The sequence below is a fragment of the Protopterus annectens genome, chromosome 2.part0 (genome assembly GCF_019279795.1).
Source record: "Protopterus annectens isolate FY-2018-M chromosome 2.part0, PAN1.0, whole genome shotgun sequence".
Classification (NCBI taxonomy): domain Eukaryota; kingdom Metazoa; phylum Chordata; order Ceratodontiformes; family Protopteridae; genus Protopterus; species Protopterus annectens.
In genome coordinates, this window is record NC_056728.1 from 312,138,895 (window position 1) to 312,162,364 (window position 23,470).

The window sequence follows — 23,470 nt, forward strand, 5'->3', positions numbered from 1 at the left end:
TATCACCCTGTTACAGATCATGCAGCCTACCTCATACCAAATCATACAACTGACCCAACCCCCCCTGTCTCCTCATTCCATGGTCTCTGACATTCATATCAGGGCATAGTTCAACCTCCCCTATGCCATTTCACTTGCCTCCTGCTAAACAGGGCTATTTTTCTCCAAACACATAAGGCAAGTCTTACTACTTATAAAACATTTCAGAGCTTTACTGGAAAGGTTCACCCAGACTCTGCTACAGTTTGCTGTGAGGGAAATGTTAGTTTGCTTTTTACTTCTTGTATTCTGTATTACTTTATTGCCTGTTTCTACTTTGTATACTGTGATTTGTTTTCTTTACACTGTTTTTTACTTGTATTCTGCTTTTAACTGCATATTACAACTTGAAAAGACACTACAGCTCTGTCTCTTGTGAGTCAGACAGAAATTAGGAGCGGTCAATTAAGGAGTCACACATAAGTTAGAAGAGGTCAGTTAAGATTAATCATCTGTGAACTGAGGGGGTGGAGCTAGGAACTAAACCTTCTATTTAAGGGGTAAAATAAAACATTTCAGAGCTTTACTGGAAAGGCTCACCCAGACTCTGCTACAGTTTGCTGTGAGGGAAAGGTTAGTTTGCTTTTTATTTGTTGTATTCTGTATTGCTTTATTGCCTTTTTCTATTTCGTATACTGTGATTTGTTTTTGTTACACTGTTTTACTTGTATTCTGCTTTTAACTGCATATTACAACTTGAAAAGACACCACAGCTCTGTCTCTTGTGAGTCAGACAGAAATTTTATTTTCAGTAAGTACTACTTGATTTCTTCCTTACTTTAGAATATCTGCCTAAATACTTAATCTTTAAATATTCATGGCCTACATATTATTTTCCCCTCAAGTGTTTGGCAGTGCTCTGTACAGACTCAGACACTTTGACATTTTTCCTGTAAAAGGCCTCAGTATTTAATATATTAAGCTCATATACAGGAATGTCTAAAGGTCAGTTCCCTGTGCTTTCTCCTGTCAACCTGGTGAACTTAGGGATCCTGAGGCAATGTAGCAACTGCCTCATGTACACATACAACCCTCTCCTCTTACTTTCCAACACTATGACTTGTGAGAGATGCACATATATAGCTAAATTGGAAGCCAAGCACTCTCCAGCCAAGACTGGATTAGCTAGTCAAGAGGAGAAGGTTAACACTTGCACCACACCACATTCAACACAGTGCCCTCCAGAATATACACCACCACAACCCTCACATAGTAACACAAAACACACACCTATTTTTGCAGAGGCACTCAATAAAAATCTGCTCAAACAACAGAGACCTCTGAGGCAGAAATGCAAACAACCACCACATCCCAGCATAAACCATGAAACACATAACTCACATAAACACTGTGCCACTCAACCAAAGCCCATAAGGCAAAACAACTTACCCAATACACTAGTCATAGGTGACTCAATAGTAAGGCACACTGATGTCCCACTCACTAGGTTGAATAAGGAGAAAGTTACGGTCAGCTGCCTGTCGGTTGCCAGGATCTGCCACATAACGCACACAGTTAGGTTGCTTCACAACAGGTACAAATATGACTCTGTCATTGTTCTTATTAGTGTGAATGACCTGAGATGCACCTTCCTGGACAACATGAAAAGAGACATAGAGGAGCTCTCGGATCTTGTAGCTCAGTCAGGTATGACCCTAGCTCTGAGTAGCATCCTACTGTCACCCAGAATGATACCACAGTACAAGCAGAAAATGATTGATTTCAACAATTGGCTAGGTTTCTGGTGTCATTCTAAGGGGGTCCAGTATATGTCTGCCTGGGATGACATGATCGACAGACCTCGATGCTTCACAAGAGATGGCCTGCACCTCTCACCCAAAGGATTCTGGATACTGGCCAAGGCTCTTGCCACCCCTATAGTGCCTTTTTAGGCAACATTCTGAAGACAAAATTACCACCATAACAGCTACATGCAAACAAAATTTGAGGGTAATGTTACTCAATGCTAGAAGTCTAAATCTCAAAATGCACTCACTTGAAGCACTCCTTAAAATGGAGAACATCAACATCTGTGCAGTGACAGAGACCTGGTTCAAGGCTCCGGAGAGCACCCCAGCACTACCAGGCTATAATTCATGCCACACCTTTTGGCCCCTAAACCTGGACTGAAGCACTAAAGGCAGTGGTGTCTCCCATCTTCATAAAGGATATGCACACCTCCAGACTAGTAGCCCAACATAACACATCAGAGATACTTCAGGTACAACTAACACTGGGTAAAACTGCAATCCAGGTTGTAGCCTGCTATAGATCCCCCACCATCTCCCAAGACTCCCACTCCACATTCCTAAACACATTGTAAAATATTAGGGTACAACCCAATACCCTTATACTGGGAGACTTTAACTATCCCTCCATTAACTGGGAAAATTACTCATGTACCAACACACTTGCTCAACATTTTCTGGAATTCATTAATTCTAGTGCCCTGGACCAACTCATTCTCCCCCACCAGGGGTAGAAACATCCTTGACCTGGTCATTACTAACATGAGTGACCATTGCTCTCCATCAGTAATCAACTCCTCCCTAGTCAGATCTGACCACAAGCTAATCACCATGGATATCCACACTCCACTCTCACCCCCCCAAAAGGAAACCACTGTAAAAAACTTCTCCAGAGCCAATTTTGGACTTCTAAAAACAGAGGTGGCTAACTTCATGATACCCATGCAAATGGAAACTAGGTGCATGACTGAATCATACACCAATGCACTGTATGAGCACATACACAAGTGCATGGAACAGGCCATACCAAACAGAACCAAAATGCTCTCCTTCAAAAAAAGGAAGCCAATCTGGTGATCCCCCACCTAAACAAACTTTACAACAGAAGGAAAAAACTGTTGCAGAAAAGGGTGACGTTCCAAGACTGGAAAAACTCCCTTGTCAGCCTCAGCAAAAAACTGAGATCCATCATCAAATCCTCTAAAGCGAGCAGCAAAAACAAAATTGCTGCAGATTCTAAAGACAACCACAAGGCATTCTATAGTTATGTCAAGAATCTACATGGCAATACTCAGATAGTACAGTTTTGTACCTACCATAAATGTAGATGTCCGATAGGAATGCATCTGCAGTCCTTACAAATGGGTTGTCCTGTCGTCAGGCAGCCCTTCGGTCGGCCGGATTCCAAAGTCTGGGTCTGGCTTCAGCTGGTGTCCCACTTCACCCGACGTCATCGCTGCAGTTTTTCGGGTATAAAGGCATCAGCCGACGCCATTTTCCTCAGTGTTTCTTGCCCCAGATGCCAGGTGCCCTCTTGGATGGCTAAATTTGGATAAATGCCAATGTTTCCAAATAGTAGAGAGCAAACACATAAAATAAGCATGTATGTACATATATACAAACAAATACACCATAATAGATCCCCCTCAAGCTAGCTGAAGGATGGCAAATACCCTAGGAGTACCACAGAGGGGAAGGTGGGTGGGTAATCCTGACTGCAGATGCAGTCCTATCGGACATCTACATTTATGGTAGGTACAAAACTGTACTATGTCCTTCAAGGATGCATCTGCAGTCCTTACAAATGGGTAGAATACCAAAGCTAAACTAGGGAGGAGGAAAAAGGAGAGATTATGGTGTAGTTAGGATCCCTTGCAAAACAGCAGTGGCAAAACCTGCTCGGGATCTAGAGTATAAAGGTAAATTGTAATGCTTGGCAAATGTATGCACGGAGGTCCAAGTAGCAGCCTCTATAATGTCCTTGGTAGCCACTCCTCGTAAGAAAGCTGTGGTAGTGGCTGTAGCCCTTGTGGAGTGAGGCCTGATGTTCTCTGGAGTTTTCTTTCCATGGTAGGAGTAACAAAATCTAATGCAATTTCCTATCCATTTGGAGATTGTCTGTTTTGAAATTGGTTTTCCTTCCTTTCCTGTTGCATATGCTACCAGAAGCTGGTCAGTTTTTCTATTGGACTTGGTCCTGTCCAGGTAGTAGCGTAATTGTCTATGTACATCCAAGGTATGCAAGAGTCTTTCTCCCTGTTCTGTGGGTTGGGGAAGAATGTAGGTAGGTGGATAGCCTGATTTAAAGACACTCTGGATACCACCTTAGGCATAAATGTAGGATTTGTTCTCATGGACACTCTATCTTGATGGAAGATCAGGAAGGGTTGCACTGCCATTAATGCCTGTAGTTCAGAGACCCTTCTTGCTGAGGTGATTGCCAGCAGGAAAGCAGTCTTCCAGGATAAGTATTGTAATTCTGCTGTTGCTGCTGGTTCGAAAGGGGGAAGTGTCAATTTTTCTAGCACAAAGTTCAAGTCCCATGCTGGCAATGGTGGTTTCCTGGGAGGTTTTACATTTTAATTCCTCTCAGAAACTGTCTGAGCAGAGGATGAGAGAAGACAGGAGGTTCCAAGCTGTATTCTGCTGAAATAGCTGATGCATGTATCTTGATGGAAGAATAGGACAGGCCTGTATGGAAGAGCTCTGCCAAGTACTCCAGGATGTTGGCTATGTTTACCAGTGCCACATCTTCTCCCTTTGCAGTACTCCAAATGAGATATCTTTTCCATTTTGCTGCATAATTCTTTCTTGTTGAAGGTCTACGAGCCTCCAGGATTATGTCTTTAACCCTTTTGGATAAATTTGGGTTAATTGTTCTTATGTAATGTTCCAGGCAGTTAGCTGCAGTTTTCAGGTTTGGATGCAGGATGTTGTAGTTGTTCTGTGTTAACAGTAATGGGATCAGGGGTAGTGTCCATATTTGTTCCCGAGACATGCTCCTCAGCAATGGGTACCAATGTTGTCTTGGCCAGTCTGGAGCTATCAGAATGATCCTTGGACGTTCCTCTTTGATCTTCAAAAGCACCTTGTGCATCAAAGGAAGTGGTGGGAATGCGTATGCTGTCAGGTTTTTCCAACTGAAAGATAGGGAGTCCACCTTCCAAGCAAGTGGGTGGTACGTCCTTGTGCAGAATTTCTTTAGCTGGTGATTGAGTGGGGATGCAAATAAGTCTATTTGTGGTAATCCCCATTCTCTTGTGATGGCTTTGAAGATGTCCGGATGCAGCATCCATTCGTGGGCATCTGTGGTAGTTCTGCTTAATATGTCTGCTAGAATGTTTTCTTTTCCCGGTACAAAAATTGCTTGTAACTGAATGTTGTAGCTCAGAGCCACATCCCATAGGTCCAGTGCCAGCCGGCATAGAGGATATGAATGTGTGCCTACCTGTTTGTTGATGTACCACATAACTGTGGTGTTGTCTGTCCTTATCATCAACTGACCTTTTTGGAGAAATGGTCTGAATGACTGGATTGCCAATTTTACTGCCAGCATTTCCTTTAGATTTATGTGCAGGCGCAGCTGGTCTTGAGTCCATAAGCCTTGTATGCACTTGCCCAGCATGTGTGCCCCAACCGAGGTCTGAGGCATCTGTCGTGATGGTTTGGCTTGGTTGACTGTTGCAGAAGGGCAATCCTGTGTTTGATTGACAGGCCTGAGCCCACCATAGGAACTCTTGCTTCAGGCATGGGATTATTGGAATTTTGGTTTCTAGGCTGTGCTTGTGTTGGGACCACAAATTCTTTAGGTACCACTGTAGCTTTCTCATATGCAGTCTGGCATGAGGGACTAGAATTATGCAGGATGCCATGAAGCCTAGGGCTTGTAGTACTTTTCTTGCAGTTAGATGGTTTTGCTTTGTTAATGCCAAGAAGTAGAGAGGTAGTTGCTCTTTCTTTTCTGCAGTTAGGAATGCCATTTGTTTTGATGTGTCCAGCTCTGCACCCAGAAAGGTTATTCTTTGGGATGGAATCAGCCTTGACTTTTTATATTGACTGTATATCCCAGGGCTTGCAGCAGGTAAATGACTCTTTGTAAGTCTTCTGTTAGCTTGCTTTTGTTGTCCGCTTGTATCAGGCAGTCGTCCAGGTAGGGATAAATTTGGATCCCCTGAAGTCTGCAATGAGCAATTACTGATGCCAGGCATTTCGTGAACACTCTGGGCGCAGTAGATAAGCCAAAGGGCAATGCTGAGAATTGATAATGCTCTGATCCTGCAAGAAATCTGAGGTATCTTCTGCAAATTGGTCGTATGGGGACGTGCAGGTATGCCTCCTTGAGATCTAGAGTTACCAGCCAAGACTCCTTGCCCAGCATGGGAAGAAGCTGCTGTAGGGTCAGCATTTTGAATTTTGGAACAATGAGGAATGTGTTTAAAGTGGACAGGTCTAGAATAGGCCTCCATTTGTTTTCTTTTCTTGGTACCAGGAAGAGTCTGGAGTAAAATCCCTTTCCTTGTTCCATCGATGGTACCTTTTCCACAGCTCTCATTCTTAATAATTGAGATATTTGCTTTAGAGCTTCTGCCCTTTGAGTAGGTGGTAGGTTTGGCATTCCTCTCTTTCCTGGTAGAGTATGGAAATGGAACCTGTAGCCTTGGTCTATAGTTTGCAAAATCCATTTTTCCCTTGTGATGCAATGCCAGTTCTTTGAAAATAAGGTTAGCTTTCCGCCTAAGGGTGCTTCCAGTTGTTCCCTGGTAGGCGGTGCCACAGCCAAGTCACTGTGATTGTGTTGTTGTAGTGGTGGTGGCTGCGTCCGTGCCTCGCTGGTTGTTACCTTGCCACTAGCGTCCCCTGTAGGCACCCCTGGATTGGTTTCTGCCTCTTGAACGCCTATTCCTGCCTCTCTGTGTCTTAGAGGAGTCTGGAAAGGACCAATTCTTGGAGGGCCAGTTCCTGCTAAACCTTGGAGGTTGAACCTGTAAGAAATCTTTCACTGTTTGTACAGATTTCGCCTTCTCTTCCATCTTTTTTAGTACCTGCTGTGCAGGGGAACCAAATAAATTGACCTTGTCCATGGGTGCATCCAAAAGCTTTGATTTGACATGGTCTGGTAATGCCTGCTCTTTCAACCATGCATGTCTCCTGATAACTGTGCCAGTCATGGCTGATCTAAAGGAAGCCTCCAGTCCATCATAGCCACATTTTAAAGAATGGTTACTAACCTGCTGTATGTTATGTACCATTTCCTGAACATATTTTTTATCTAAAGATTCTTCAGAGGACAGCTTTTTAGTTAACTGGTCAAGCATAAACTTTTGATATTGAATCATATGAAATTGGCAGTTCAAAGCCCTAGCTGACAAAGTAGCAGAGGTGTAAACTTTTTTACCCCATCTCTCTAAGGACCTGGATTCCCTTTCAGAGGGAGGGTTTTAGTAGATGTAGTTGCTACAGCTTTAGGGCCCTGGGAGATAGTCTCTGGATCTGCAAAAGGAGCCTTGTATAAATGGTGATGAGTGTCCGGGACCCTGTAGAACCTATCGGGCTTAGCAGGGGCCGGAGGTAATGAATCAGGAGCAGTGCAAGCATCATTAAATGCATCATCTACAACAGATAGAACTGGAGGTATAGCTAAAGGTCTATGTTGTGGCAAATGTAGAAAGGTTCTAAGCCTTTTTCTGGAGTCTGAGAAATCTTGGCCCTGCCACTGAAATTGTTCTCTCATAGCATGCAAGGTTTCCCCAAAGGAAAATTCCTCAGGTGGAGAGGCTGAAGGAATGGACTCTTCAGCATCAGAGTCTTCGTAAGGGGAATAAGGAGCCTCAAGAGGGTCTGTATGTTCTGAGTCATCAGAGGAATCATCTGTGGATACTGGCTCAGGGGGCTCTGCTCTAGGCCTCTTTTCTGGAGGTGGGTGAGAGGTCCTGTCTGGATGAGGCTGGGATCCACGAATTAAAGAAATGAGATCCTCAGCCAAAGAAAGCATATGGGAACTGGTGCTGGGCCTGTGAGAGGGGGGGTTTGGCAGGCACCGTTTTTGAAGCTTTGGCTGCTTTAGCCCTGGCAAAGGCCTTAATAGACATGGCTGCAGGAGGCCTAGCAGCTCCACGTGCAGGGGTTGAAATATCCAAGGGAATAGTGTCTGATAATTCCTGAGAAACCGCAACAGAAGGTTGGATTTCAGAAGCCGATTCTACCAGGTTAGAGGAGGCCTCGGTAGAAGGCATGGTTTTTGCTGAAGAAAGAACCGCTTGCTCGGTTTCGGCCGAAACCGAGACACTAGCGGTCTGCTTAACCACAGTTTTGGCCGAAACCGCGGACCGCGAGTGTCGGTCCTTTTCTTTGCGTTTTTTGGTAATTTGCGTTGTCGGAGGATCCGACGGCATAATATAGGCAAAATCAGAGCCGAAAAACTGCTCAGCAAACTCCGACCGACGTCTAAGCGTCCGTCGGTTAAAAGAAGCACAGGCTAGACAAGCTGCTACGTCGTGGTCTGGGCCTAAACAATGTATGCAGTAGGAGTGGAAATCTTTATGAGGTATTTGTTTCCCACAAGATAAACAGTTATTCACTTTCTCTGACATCGGCTGAGGCAAGAAAGAGTCCCCAACGGAGTACTTAGCTTTTAGAAGTCTTCGAAGTAGTATTCGGTAGTAGTAATCTCTGGATCTGACCGACCGGCACTTGCGAACAGCTTCTGCTTCGGGCGCCACGCGGCAAGAAAGACTGAGGAAAATGGTGTCGGCTGATGCCTTTATACCCGAAAAACTGCAGCGATGACGTCGGGTGAAGTGCGACACCAGCCGAAGCCAGACCCAGACTTTGGAATCCGGCCGACCGAAGGGCTGCCTGACGACAGGACAACCCATTTGTAAGGACTGCAGATGCATCCTTGAAGGACATCTGCTCTGAGTTACAGCACAATGGCAATACATATACAGAACCAACTGATATTGCCAACATACTGGCCAATAGGTTCAGCATGAACTTTACCCCCCTTTCACCCCTAAAGGGCCAACAATACATGAGGAATGCCAAGTCCCTATTATCACAGCTACACAGGTAAAATACTCACTGTCCAAAGCAAAGCATACAGCTTCCATGGGACCTGATAATATCCCTGGCTGTGTTCTACATGAATTACAAAGTGAACTGGCACCACACCTGAGTACCCTGTTCAATCACAGCCTCATTTCAGGCTTTGTTCCTACCGAATGGCACACTGCTATGGTCATCCCACTCCACCCCATTAGCCTGACGAATCTGATATGTAAGGCTATGGAGCGCATCATCATGGACCTTATAAATAAGGACATAGGGAATCTCCAAACTCTGGACCCCATGCAGTTTGGGTTTGTGAAAGGTAGATCATGCCTACTCAACCTGATAGACTTCTTCGAGTCTGTCACCAGAGCTGTGGATGAGGGCAAGGTAATTCACACAGCCTGCCTAGTTATTGCCAAGGCCTTCGACACCATTCCTCACTCAGGAATCATAGATAGACTCACTAAACTAGGTATAAACCCCTATGCCATAAGATGGGTTGCCAACTGGCTCACTGACAGAACCCACACTGTGAAGGTAGTGGACTCCAAATCTGACTACTGACCAGTTACAAGTGGTGTCCCACAGGGATCAGTCCTAGGTCCTCTCCTGTTTGGCATCTACTTCTGTGAAGTTCAAGCCAACACAAAGGGACTCTGGCTGACCAAGTTCACAGAATACTGCAAACTGAGAGCCATTATTGATTCTCCAACTGATGAAGACATTGTAGAGAAAGGCCTCACTGACTGGTGCCAGAACCATGGCCTTAAGCTCAATGCCAAAAAGTGCAATGTCATTCCCTTTGGGAAAAATTCGGTGGCCATGAACTACCAGATAGGCGGTAGTCCACCAAACACCGAAGGTGTGACAAGAGCCCTGGGGACACAGGTTGACAGCAATCTCTCCTTTGATAACCACATTGCCACTGTAGTCAGAAAGTCCTTTTATGTGGCACATCTCATTACAAAAGTTTCTCATCCAGGAAGAAAGAGGTCATAATCCTTCTCTACTCGTCCCTCATTAGACCTGTTATAGAATACAATGCCTCATTTAGTATGTACCTCACTAGACACCTACAACTGGAAAGGCCACAAAAATACCTCACTAAGAGGATCTTAGCTCTTAGACACATGTCCTATACTGAGAGACTCAAAAAACTCCAGCTATACTCTGTCTCTTATCGCCTACTTAGAGGCGATCTCTACTTGACCTACATGTCTGACCCAGAGCTGCTAGATATGCTATACCTAAAGAAATCCCAATCCCTCTGTGCCACACGCTCCAGGGACCTAAACCTCATTCCCACAATAAAATAGAACATGCTGGAGGAACAGGTTCCTAACCCAGAGACTTCCCATACTCTGGAACATTCATGTCAAGCAGAGCACTTCACTGGCCCTCTTTAAGAGAAATCTTGACGAGTGGGTGGGCAATAGGAAGTTCATCCCGAGGATCACTTCAGTGGCCTTGCTTGACATGGCCACTAGGAACTAACTTTTGGTGGCATGATGCCAGGGAATCTTCTTGGGCTAGGCTTATATAGGCTTCAGGGCTGTTAGCCTAGTACACACCTATGAACCTATAAAATAAGTCTGTTCACAAACTTGACTCTGAAATTGGGAAAAATTATAACAAACTCTGTCACACAAAATTAACCTTAGCCCCCCCCCCCACCCCATACAACACTGAAAGAAAGGAAAGATAACAGAAAACAAGCTAAGATTTGTCTTGATGGTACCTTAATTTCATACAAATTTCACATTTACAGACTCACAACAGCCCCTTTAATTTTTCGGTGCAAGGCACTCCATCAAACACACACATATTGTTGAAAACTGAGCACTTACTTCTTTTGGCGCTTCATCCTACCACTCTACAACTTCTCCTCCCTCACTATGTTCTACTCAAAGCTTTTGTAATAAAAACATAGGCACTGGCATGACAGCTACAGGCCTGGTCCGCCTGAAGCAAAATGGCTTTTCACTTGCTCTGTCCAAATACTCTGCAGCTCTGAAACACCTTTTGCATTCTCATCCTTGATAATGTAGCTGAGAAGTTCCTTAACTGACTGTAGACAAAACAGTCCCCATCATGAAACATGTGAACAAACACCTGTAAATAATTACAACAAGGCCATGTAGTGTGGAATTACATTGAGGGAAGGGCTATTACTGGGAAGACTAGGAAATGACCCGTGGGAGTTGATCATTCAATGATGAAAGGCAGTGCATATTCTCAATTGGCAAGAAATAATTAATATGTACATAGTATAGGCCTAGTAACCAGGAAACTTGAAGTCACTATGACACTATGCAGGTTACTGGGGAGAACTCTGGTTTTAAACTGTATATATGAAGTTGTTCATTAGAATGGCTTCATGGAGTCAAAGATGAGAAAGTAAAATAATCAGTAACATTATGTCTTATGGCCTATTTTGGTGGACTGAGGTGCTGTGCATATACAGCCTGGAACAGAAAAAAATGGGTAAGATCAGGGATAACTGAATCCTGAGGGGAAGGTAACAGTTTAGAATGCAACTAAAACAAGTAAGCATGGAGAAGGAAAAATAGCAGGTGCGCTGATGATTACTTTCAACCATTACTGCAGAGAAATGTCAACAACCGAAGGACAGTGAACTGCAAAAAAGCTCTTCCCTCATACAGACAAGAACTGCTTTGAGTGATGCAGAGCAAGGGAGTGTGAAAGGCAGAAACAATTCAAATGTACAGACGTCACCTGAGAAATGACATGTACATGACAAGTGCATTCTTATATCTTCTAAATAACAGCAATCGGTTTTAAATTCCAGAAAAAAGTATGTTGGACCTAGACATGTAATTCTGTTGTACTTAAATCACATTTTTTGTGAAGAATCTGAAATTCTTCTAAATAAAGTTTTTTAAACAATGCTATCTTAAGGAAATTATTCTATGAATTCTAAAAAAAAAAACACAACAAAATTTGCCACTTCAGAAAATGTAAATATTTGATATAAATGTTCAACAGAAAATCCCTTTGATGATGGTGATCCAAAAAATGATATACAATTCTTAAAATACTGCAAAATTAGTTTTCTGCAATAAAAAGTCTTACTACATCACTGTTTAAATCCATGTTACAGATCAGAACTACTTTCTCATTTATTCACAAGGTGGTGTCTAAAGTTAATTTTAAATTTGAAAATTTAAAAGAAAGCCCTTTATTACAAATCATTAGTTAACTGCCATCAATCAAAAATCTTAGAAAAATGCATCCAGTTCCTGAACTATTTACTATCAAATAACCTTCTAACTAATTCCCAACATGGCTTCCGACCTCACCACAGTATCACTACAACTCTCCTGATCTTCACAAACACCATCAACCATTACATAATTAATGGTTATCTAGTCTCCTCCACATTCCTAGACATGTCCAAAGCATTTGATGCTGTCTCTCACCAAAAACTACTTAATGATCTCTCATCCCTTAAGCCATACAGCCCTCACATGGCTCCGTAATTATCTATCTGGCAGACAACAAGGTGTAAAATGGCAATGTGATTTATCCTCTCTGCTACCGTTTTCACTTGGTGATCCACAAGACTATCTTTTGTCCACTCCTAGTTAGCATTTTCATCAACAAGCTCTTGTTGTCACCTACTTAGCTACAGTCTTACAGTATGCAAATGATTCCACTGTCATCTGTTCTGCCCCTTCAATCTCTAAACTCCTGGAAACAATCCAACTTTCCTTCAACAGCAATAGAATCTTAGCTCTCTGTGTCTCAGTTAATTCTCAATCCCAGCAAAACTAAACTTATGATGTTTTTCAAGTAAAAAAAACTCAGATCTGCATTTTCCTTTTCAGATATATTCTTCTATCAATTCCAAGATTGAACCAGTACCACACACTAAGCTACTTGGGGTTACAATTGATAAAAACATGAGATTTAATAACTACTTGTCCCAATCATAAAAAGTCTATATTAAACTAGATTCACTTTACAGAATTAAACTTGACCTCACTGAGTCCACATGACAATCTATTGCTAGGACTCATCTACTCTCTACTCTTCTTTATGCCTCTCCAATCTTTACCTATCTGAGAAAAACAGGTCTAATAAAATTAGATGCTTGATACAATAAGACTGCCAGATTTACTACCAACTCAACATATAGATCACATCACTGCACTGCTTTACGTCAACTAAATTGGCTTGAATTACCTAAGTATTTAACTTTCACCCAATTTACAATGGCCCATGACATAATATACCAGCCTGACAATGGTCTTGCACTACATAATCTACTACAGCCACTATCTAACAGAGGACACCTGAGATCTTTTAACAAACTCCTATTACAAGTTATAAAAGTTAACAATCACTATGGAGATGCTTTCTACTCTAACTGACTCTCCATGATTTGGAATTTAATCCTCCAGCACATCCTAACCACTGCCAGTTCCTCGCAGTTCAAACTACTTCTAACATCCCATCTGTCTAATTATTGGCTCTGCTCTTGTCAAACTCCTGGCTGACTACCTCTCCCTGTTGTGCAACTCTTGGTTGTCATCCAGATGTATTGGTTTTCTCATACATACCTTATCTATCTTCCTCTGTAGATGTTTACTGTCTACTTGATATATGTCTAACGAAGTAAATATTGTGGGAAGAAATATCCAGGGAATTATTATGGCTAGGCTTGCATAGGCCCTAGGGTCAACAGCCTAGTACCAGCCTATGAACCTAAGAACGTATCTCACCTATAAACTAACCATATGTATCACCTTACGTTCTCTCTAGATACTCTGTTTCAGTCTTTTCACAATTACTCTAATTATCCCATTGCTTCCAAACTCATCACCTACACCCTATACTGTGCTTTGTATACTATATACAGTTGACATAGCCACATCTACCATAATTCATGTTTAGAAGATGTATCACAAATGAAACTATTTCCTATTTTTTATGTGCTAGTTATGCTCCATATTATACTTTTTATGTATATCTTAGTATATTTATTATGTACAATTTGTATTCTTCTGTTTATGCTACTACTGAATATATTTATAAATTATGTAACTTTTGTTATTGCTATCTTTTGGTGCTTTTCCCCCAGGCCTCAGCTGAAAATGGGCCTGTGCCCAGTCAGATCATGCTGCTAAACAAATGTCAAATAAAATAAATAAATAATAAATAATTGTGATATGTATAGGTGAAGTACAAAATAACAGATGAAACTACAATAATCAAGCTTCTTGAAGGACAGGTCATAAACTTAACATATAAATTTATAAAGTGCAGTTATTAACCTAACCTAATACTTGCAAATAATGGGCTTGATACTTCAGTACATTTAGAGTGTTATAGTGGTTTGTGCTGAAGTTTCACCACAAGACACTGCATACCACATCATAGAGTTATGCCACTTTTAAAGTCCTTGAGAAACACATTTTCATATCTTTCCTGCAAAATGATGTATTGTAAATAGAATTCATGTTGATTTGCCTTATAATATTAAAGCAAATCCTGTTAATGTAAATACAAGCTTTGAAAATAACTTTCTGTGAAAATAAAGTCTTTTTTTTTTGAGCATGGGAAAGTCTGCCCCAGAGCCCCCTGAGTGGAGAAGACTTCTATTCCCAACTTATAGGTTCATAGGTGTGTACTAGGCTAATGGCCCTGGAGCCTTTAGAACCTTTACAAGCCTAGCCCCATAGAAATGCCCTGCATCATGCCGCCCAATATTAGTTATATATACCAACTGCATGGTCACACAACAGTAGGGAAAAGTATAACCTTAATGATTGCTGAAAGTGTTTTTAGGGCTTTTTATTTGCATAAATAGTATTTAACCATCTGGCTCCCTGTAATAAAATTTAAATGATAATAATTGGTGGATATGTCTGTAAGACAAATTGTTATATTTAAAACTCAGTGGTTCTATTTTATTTTATTTGTTAACAGGGGTAGAACACTTTTCCAGAGGACTTTTTGTCAGGCTCAGCCTGGGGTTTAAACAAGCAAGAAGAACAAATATATACAAAATACTGTGGATTTAAAGAAATACCCATGAGTAAATAGACAAAAGAAAAACATCTTGAATGTAGAACTAAAAAAATCAGTAGCCAGTCCTGTCCCTAAAAGAGTTTTGTTAAATATTTTATAATAAACTTACAAAATAAAGAAACTAACTTATATAATGACAGCTGCTGATAAAGGTGGCAACTTTCAATCTTATATCATGCTACCTAGAAATAAAAGCCAAAAGTTGTGTTTGAGTTAGCAGAGCACAAACACCTTCCATATGTGTCACGTAGTTAATGCTAAAAGCAAAGCTTGGAATGCAAATGACATGAAAGCAGTGCAGCAAATGTCAAACAGCTTCCTTTAATTCTGTACCACGGGTCTCATGAAACAAAACTATAATGCCTTCAGCTCACAAGTTCACTCGGGCTCACACTTGACTTGTGTGTGCTGTGGACTGGATAAGGAGGATTCAGCATGCTACAGCATAAGGTGAACATCTGGAGGACAGCCTAACTCAACACTAGCCTCTACTGTTTCACAGAGTGACATGCTAGGAGGCCATTCATGCAGCAGTGCATGGAACATCTGGGTCTTCTGGAATGTAGAAGAAACAAAACGTATGACAGAAGCATACATGACAGGAAACAGAATTACTATCAATATGAAGAGACACTCTCCTTCGATTCATAGAGACAGTTGTGTCTTGTACAGAAAACTTCCTTCAGTTGTTTAATTAAATGAGAGTGTGTGTGTGTGTGTGTGTGTGTGTGTGTGTGTGTGTGTGTGTGTGTGTGTGTGTGTGTGTGTGTGTGTGTCTGCATGCGTGTGTGTGTGTGTGTGTGTTCAATACATACATACATGTAATCTGTGAGAGACAGTGAAAGCATTGTGTTCCCTCTGATTATGTTTTTCAACCAAGTCTTTTAGACAAGATGGGCTCTGAACAATTGAATGCTTGCAAATTTAACTCCACTGCACATTGGGGAAAAAGAGTAGAAAAACAGTCGTAATTATCACTGAGTCACCCTAGTGTTACCAATGAGCAGCATCAGAGAGAGTTGTGCTAAACGGATTGTAAGCGTTTGTGGCAGACAACAGGTGTCAAGACCCTAAGCATCAGAAACTGACAGAGGAACACATTGTTTCAGTCTGATTTGTTCAATAACATGAGCGGGTCAAAATGTAGCTGTACAATGTAAGTATGTTATTTATAATTTATGTGGACTTTAGCATGGCCTATAACTTTGCGTCATTTAGAAGTTTGGCAAGTATTCTGTAGATGCTGAAAGTAACATCAAGAGTAACTACTTGAAAGTGTTCAGTTGGATGAAGGACATAATGCAGTAGTTTGTACTCAAAGCTATCTGTTAATAGCCCAGGCTTGGGCCAGTTCTGCTTCCAGCCCTTAGTGCAGATACTGTTCACTTACAGATGATAGAGAAAGTCCAAACTGTGATAAAATGGAAGGAGGAAGAGGAGGAGGAAGAAGAAGAAGGGCTCCAAAATTTCTGCAGGTTGGTGGAGTTGGCAACTATACAGCAGCTGGGCTCAGTACAAAGTAATATGTTATACTGTACCTTAGGAGATAAAGCATATGGATGGTGTGTGTGTGTGTGTGTGTGTGTGTGTGTGTGTGTGTGTGTGTGTGTGTGTGTGTGTGTGTGTGTGTGTGTGTGTTAGGACAGATGATTCAAATGCTGTTATCATACTTGTTGCATGTAGATCAGGTTAGGGGTCGGATATAATGGAGGACAAGTTACAAAAGAGAAGAGTAGTGTGACAGCCGTTCATTGGAGAAACACTGGAGGGTCAACAGGAAAGAAGATTTGGGACCAAGCAGCTGCATATGAATTAGTTTAACAGACTTGATAGCACATCTTTCTGAAAGTTGTCCCTTTATTAAAAAAAAAAAAAAAAAAAAAAAAAGACTACAATGTATGTTGTATACAGCACACATCCCCAGAAAATCATAAAGGTGACCATGGCATTCAGTCTTAAACAGTTCAGTGAATTATACACATCCCTTGTGTTTATCTGCTTAAAACATTTTGACAACTGAAATCAAACATAACAAAGACATCTATCATACCTTGTGTTTATATGGCTGAAGAGCTTCTTTTGCTTCCTCACAAAGTGGACAAGGATGCTGCAAAAAGGGAAAAAGGATAATTCAGAACTGTAGTCATGATAATACACCATTATATCAGTGCCGCTGATAAAAATGTTCTGTCTATATGGGGCTATTATGAAATGACTGACATTTAAATTCTGAAAACAAGAACTAATTGGTATGCTGTAGTAAATTCCTGTATAGGCATTAACTTGTGCATCTGCACTGAATTTAAAGTACCTCATTTTAAACCATTTTTTTAATAATACTAAACCTTTTTCTCATTCTTTTTTGCTATATTATTTTTGTCGTTGGTTCCCCTAAGCATTGAACCTACCACACTAGCTGCTGTACTGAACCATTTCCTCTCCCCAGGAATGAGAGAAGTATGACCCATACATTTCACTATGGGTAAGTAGTCTACCATTATCTGCAAAGGGAGTCTGTCTGGCAGTTATCACAAAAGATTAAGGCTTTGAGTGGTTAATGAGTTGTTTCGCAAGCAAAATGTACAGAGTTTGATTCCTTCCACTTCCATTTACTCACTTTGAATAAGTCACTTAACCAGACAGTGCTCTTGGTTTGCCCCTGAAAAGGGAACCCTATGTCTAGTGGGGTTACCCAGATAACAAATATTAAAATAAAATAACTACTAATTGTTTTCTTTTTACTTTAATCCTAACACTTTCCCACTTGTCCAGTGATGCTGCTGGGATTATGCTTGCAATAACCATTATGTAGGACCATCATTTATGTCCACAAGTAATGTAACACTGTATGATGCCTTGCCCTGTTAAGACGGATGTTTTTGTTGGCTCTTATGGTTCATTGGGAAGCTTAAATTGAGCATGTATTCCCAGAAATGTGCTCTTCCCTCCTTTCCTGAGAGAAGTGAGCTGATTCAACCCCCCCTTTCTGCTCTGTCCCCAACCCCTCTTTCAGTGAGGATCTACTGCTGGTCCTTGATCCTGCTTTTGAAGACAACGAGGTTACGATGCTGCTATTAAGTAGGCGTTCACAAAAAAGTCTTCTGTTTACCGCAGGAGAAAAACTCTCACACTCTTTGGAGGGTTACTTTTCTCATTATAAAATTCTCTGAATTTGCTGCACCTTAAGAAAAGGGAAGCAGCAACAGTGGAAAAAAATAGTGTTCAGTAGTTTTGCTGCTGGTTTGCAGACTTCCAAGAAGTGGTCAGTGTTCAATTAAAAGTATTCCATGTAAATTTTGAGGACCCAGTTAAATCACTCTAAGTATTAGGATTTATGTCTACCACTAAGTGAAAACAAAAAAACAATGAGTAAAAACGTAACATAAGAAAACCAATTGGTTAAAAACCACAAAAAGAAAAATCTAGCAAAGCTAGACTTTCCACTGTGTGATACCTTAAACTTCTTGTATCAGAGGCAATGTGGGATATATGCAAATGACCCTTTAAGGATATCAGGTGTTTCAGCTAAATGGCAATTCTGAATGGCCATGACTTTTTCTTTTACTTTTATTTTTAAGTCTATTTATGGACAATTTCAGGCCAATAAAGCCAAACCCCTCTAGCTGTGGACATGCATCTTTCTGCTTTCTTATGTCATCATCAGCATAGCATAAGAGGAATGTTTGACTTTTGGAAACACAATTGCCTGATGATGTCTGATGTTAATAGTGGAATAAGTGTAGAAGTGCACAGGGTGTCTGCTACCTTACTTCTCATGGTGTTGAAAGTGCATCTCCAATTAGGTTACTTTTTTGTCCTTTGACACATCAGAAGTGCCAAGGACTGGTGGTTGGTATGTGTGGTGCCTTTGGCTACAAGGGGGAGGTAAATAAAAACAAATGGGTCTTGAGTCTGTCCTCAGAAAACAATGAAAAAATTCTCAAGTGACAGTTAATGCTACTTCTGGAAACTGTCAACTGGGATGATAGGGCTGACACTCCACCAGTGAGGGTTTTAGTTCTTTAACATCATTAATCTAATAGGTATAAGTTTGTTTCCTCTTGTTTCCATTAGCATACTGCACAAGTCTGGGCAAAGTTACTTAATCAGACCACGCACCTGAAAAATTGCCTAATAGATCTTAAATAGTTAACAAATGAAAAAAAAAAACTTTTACTGTCAGTTCAGCTTGAGTGGCTAAGCTTATTGGACTCAAGCATCCTTTTTCAGGGGTGACCTGGGGCACTGTCAGCACAACAGATTAGCTCAGTTAAACAGTAGGCAAGTGGAAGCTGAGGGAATCAAACCCCTGAGAACAGGAAGCAACTCATAACAGCATTAATCTTCTGTGCAACCTACCAGTTTCTAAACATCATCTGCCTAGAGAGAAGACTGGTGCTGAAGCCGGACAGATTATAAATGGGGTGGAGGTAAAATGAAGAAGTGACTCAAAATGCATATTTCTGTTATTTTCTAAGCTCTACCAACATGCTACCAATTACAGAAAGCTTTTTCTTTCCCACATAGGAAAAAACATGACTAGTGAAGAAAAAAGTCATAGACCAAGAGTTACAGCTTCAGCAGGAGAGAAGCAGGACAAAAACAATCTTCTACTCTAAATAATAAAACTAAAACATGTCTTGACAGAATGTGCAAAATGACTTTGACAAAATGAGGTGTAGAATGTCAGCATTAATGAGAATAAAGGCAACTGCCTAGGAGTAAACTGCAACTTCAGGTGGACAAGTCATTCTCAGTCCTAGACCACAGTTCAGGTGTTAATATAAAGCATTACCTGTGAAACTGTACATCAGCAGTCAGAAATGCCATACATTTTAAACTCTCCTTTTACGTCACAGGGACTCATTATTTTTTTTTTTTTTTTAGCAGAAAAAGGTTGCTGCCATACAATTTGCAATTAAGAGTGTGTTTATAAATGTGTACGATTTACTAACTACTTGATTTTTTAATGACTGGGTTTTGTTAGCCATATTTTTCAAATGGGTTGAAATGTGAAGTTGCCAGAAGGGTTGAAATAAGGGGGTGATGGAATGAGAAAAAGACTGGTATAATGAATGGGATGCAAGTAAACATAGGATGCTGGTATAATGAATGAGAGCAAGTAAACATAGGATGCTGGTATAATGAATGGGGTGCAAGTAAACATAGGATGCTGGTATAATGAATGGGGTGCAAGTAAACATAGGATGCTGGTATAATGAATGGGGAGCAAGTAAACATAGGATGCTGGTATTATGAATGGGGAACAAGTAAACATAGGATGCTGGTATAATGAATGGGGAGCAAGTAAACATAGGATGCTAGTATAATGAATGGGGAGCAAGTAAACATAGGATGCTGGTATAATGAATGGGGAGCAAGTAAACATAGGATGCTGGGATAATGAATGGGGTGCAAGTAAACATAGGAAGCTGGTATAATGAATGAGGAGCAAGTAAACATAGGACGCTGGTATAATGAATGGGGAGCAAGTAAACATAGGGTGCTGGTATAATGAATGGGGAGCAAGTAAACATAGGATACTGGTATAATGAATGGGGTGCAAGTAAACATAGGATGCTGGTATAATGAATGGGGAGCAAGTAAACATAGGATGCTGGTATAATGAATGGGGAGCAAGTAAACATAGGATGCTGGTATAATGAATGGGGAGCAAGTAAACATAGGATGCTGGTATAATGAATGGGGTGCAAGTAAACATAGGATGCTGGTATAATGAATGGGGTGCAAGTAAACATAGGATGCTGGTATAATGAATGGGGTGCAAGTAAACATAGGATGCTGGTATAATGAATGGGGTGCAAGTAAACATAGGATGCTGGTATAATGAATGGGGTGCAAGTAAACATAGGATGCTGGAATAATGAATGGGGTGCAAGTAAACATAGGATGCTGGTATAATGAATGGGGTGCAAGTAAACATAGGATGCTGTTATAATGAATGGTGTGCAAGTAAACATAGGATGCTGGTATAATGAATGGGGTGCAAGTAAACATAGGATGCTGGTATAATGAATGGGGTGCAAGTAAACATAGGATGCTGGTATAATGAATGGGGTACAAGTAAACATAGGATGCTGGTATAATGAATGAGGAGCAAGTAAACATAGGATGCTGGTATAATGAATGGGGAGCAAGTAAACATAGGATGCTGGTATAATGAATGGGGAGCAAGTAAACATAGGATGCTGGTATAATGAATGGGGAGCAAGTAAACATAGGATGCTGGTATAATGAATGGGGAGCAAGTAAACATAGGATGCTGGTATAATAAATGGGGAGCAAGTAAACATAGGATGCTGGTATAATGAATGGGGAGCAAGTAAACATAGGATGCTGGTATAATGAATGGGGAGCAAGTAAACATAGGATGCTGGTATAATGAATGGGGAACAAGTAAACATAGGATGCTGGTATAATGAATGGGGTGCAAGTAAACATAGGATGCTGGTATAATGAATGGGGAACAAGTAAACATAGGATGCTGGTATAATGAATGGGGAGCAAGTAAACATAGGATGCTGGTATAATGAATGGGGAGCAAGTAAACATAGGATGCTGGTATAATGAATGGGGTGCAAGTAAACATAGGATGCTGGTATAATGAATGGGGTGCAAGTAAACATAGGATGCTGGTATAATGAATGGGGTGCAAGCAAACATAGGACGCTGGTATAATGAATGGGGAGCAAGTAAACATAGGACGCTGGTATAATGAATGGGGAGCAAGTAAACATAGGACGCTGGTATAATGAATGAGGAGCAAGTAAACATAGGACGCTGGTATAATGAATGGGGAGCAAGTAAACATAGGATGCTGGTATAATGAATGGGGAGCAAGTAAACATAGGATGCTGGTATAATGAATGGGGTGCAAGTAAACATAGGATGCTGGTATAATGAATGGGGTGCAAGTAAACATAGGATGCTGGTATAATGAATGGGGTGCAAGTAAACATAGGATGCTGGTATAAGGAATGGGGAGCAAGTAAACATAGGATGCTGGTATAATGAATGGGGAGCAAGTAAACATAGGATGCTGGTATAATGAATGGGGTGCAAGTAAACATAGGATGCTGGTATAATGAATGGGGTGCAAGTAAACATAGGATGCTGGTATAATGAATGGGGAGCAAGTAAACATAGGATGCTGGTATAATGAATGGGGAGCAAGTAAACATAGGACGCTGGTATAATGAATGAGGAGCAAGTAAACATAGGACGCTGGTATAATGAATGGGGAGCAAGTAAACATAGGATGCTGGTATAATGAATGGGGAGCAAGTAAACATAGGATGCTGGTATAATGAATGGGGTGCAAGTAAACATAGGATGCTGGTATAATGAATGGGGTGCAAGTAAACATAGGATGCTGGTATAATGAATGGGGAGCAAGTAAACATAGGGTGCTGGTATAATGAATGGGGAGCAAGTAAACATAGGATACTGGTATAATGAATGAGGTGCAAGTAAACATAGGATGCTGGTATAATGAATGGGGAGCAAGTAAACATAGGATGCTGGTATAATGAATGGGGAGCAAGTAAACATAGGATGCTGGTATAATGAATGGGGAGCAAGTAAACATAGGATGCTGGTATAATGAATGGGGAGCAAGTAAACATAGGATGCTGGTATAATGAATGGGGTGCAAGTAAACATAGGATGCTGGTATAATGAATGGGGTGCAAGTAAACATAGGATGCTGGTATAATGAATGGGGTGCAAGTAAACATAGGATGCTGGTATAATGAATGGGGTGCAAGTAAACATAGGATGCTGGTATAATGAATGGGGTGCAAGTAAACATAGGATGCTGGTATAATGAATGGGGTGCAAGTAAACATAGGCTGCTGTCATAATGAATGGTGTGCAAGTAAACATAGGATGCTGGTATAATGAATGGGGTGCAAGTAAACATAGGATGCTGGTATAATGAATGGGGTGCAAGTAAACATAGGATGCTGGTATAATGAATGGGGTACAAGTAAACATAGGATGCTGGTATAATGAATGGGGAGCAAGTAAACATAGGATGCTGGTATAATGAATGGGGAGCAAGTAAACATAGGATGCTGGTATAATGAATGGGGAGCAAGTAAACATAGGATGCTGGTATAATGAATGGGGAGCAAGTAAACATAGGATGCTGGTATAATGAATGTGGAGCAAGTAAACATAGGATGCTGGTATAATGAATGGGGAGCAAGTAAACATAGGATGCTGGTATAATGAATGGGGTGCAAGTAAACATAGGATGCTGGTATAATGAATGGGGTGCAAGTAAACATAGGATGCTGGTATAATGAATGAGGAGCAAGTAAACATAGGATGCTGGTATAATGAATGGGGAGCAAGTAAACACAGGATGCTGGTATAATGAATGGGAAGCAAGTAAACATAGGATGCTGGTATAATGAATGGGGAGCAAGTAAACATAGGATGCTGGTAGAAGTGAGGTTTGGAACAAGTACGAGTTGAGTGATACAAGGGTATTTTATTCCAGCTGGGAGGGGGGCAGTTAAGTTTGTAAATAAATGTTATTTTGTGTGTATAAA

The 23,470-nt window shown here is 41.0% G+C and overlaps 1 protein-coding gene across 1 annotated transcript in view; it reads right to left on the reverse strand.

Moving 5' to 3' along the window:
- CCHR2.PART0H5orf63 (chromosome chr2.part0 C5orf63 homolog) overlaps positions 1-23,470 on the reverse strand; it is a 188,989-nt gene that overhangs the window by 117,664 nt on the left and 47,855 nt on the right. The window contains exon 3 of the mRNA XM_044060793.1: positions 16,942-16,998. Coding sequence (XP_043916728.1) covers positions 16,942-16,998 — 57 coding nt within the window. The remainder of the gene's footprint in view (positions 1-16,941; positions 16,999-23,470) is intronic.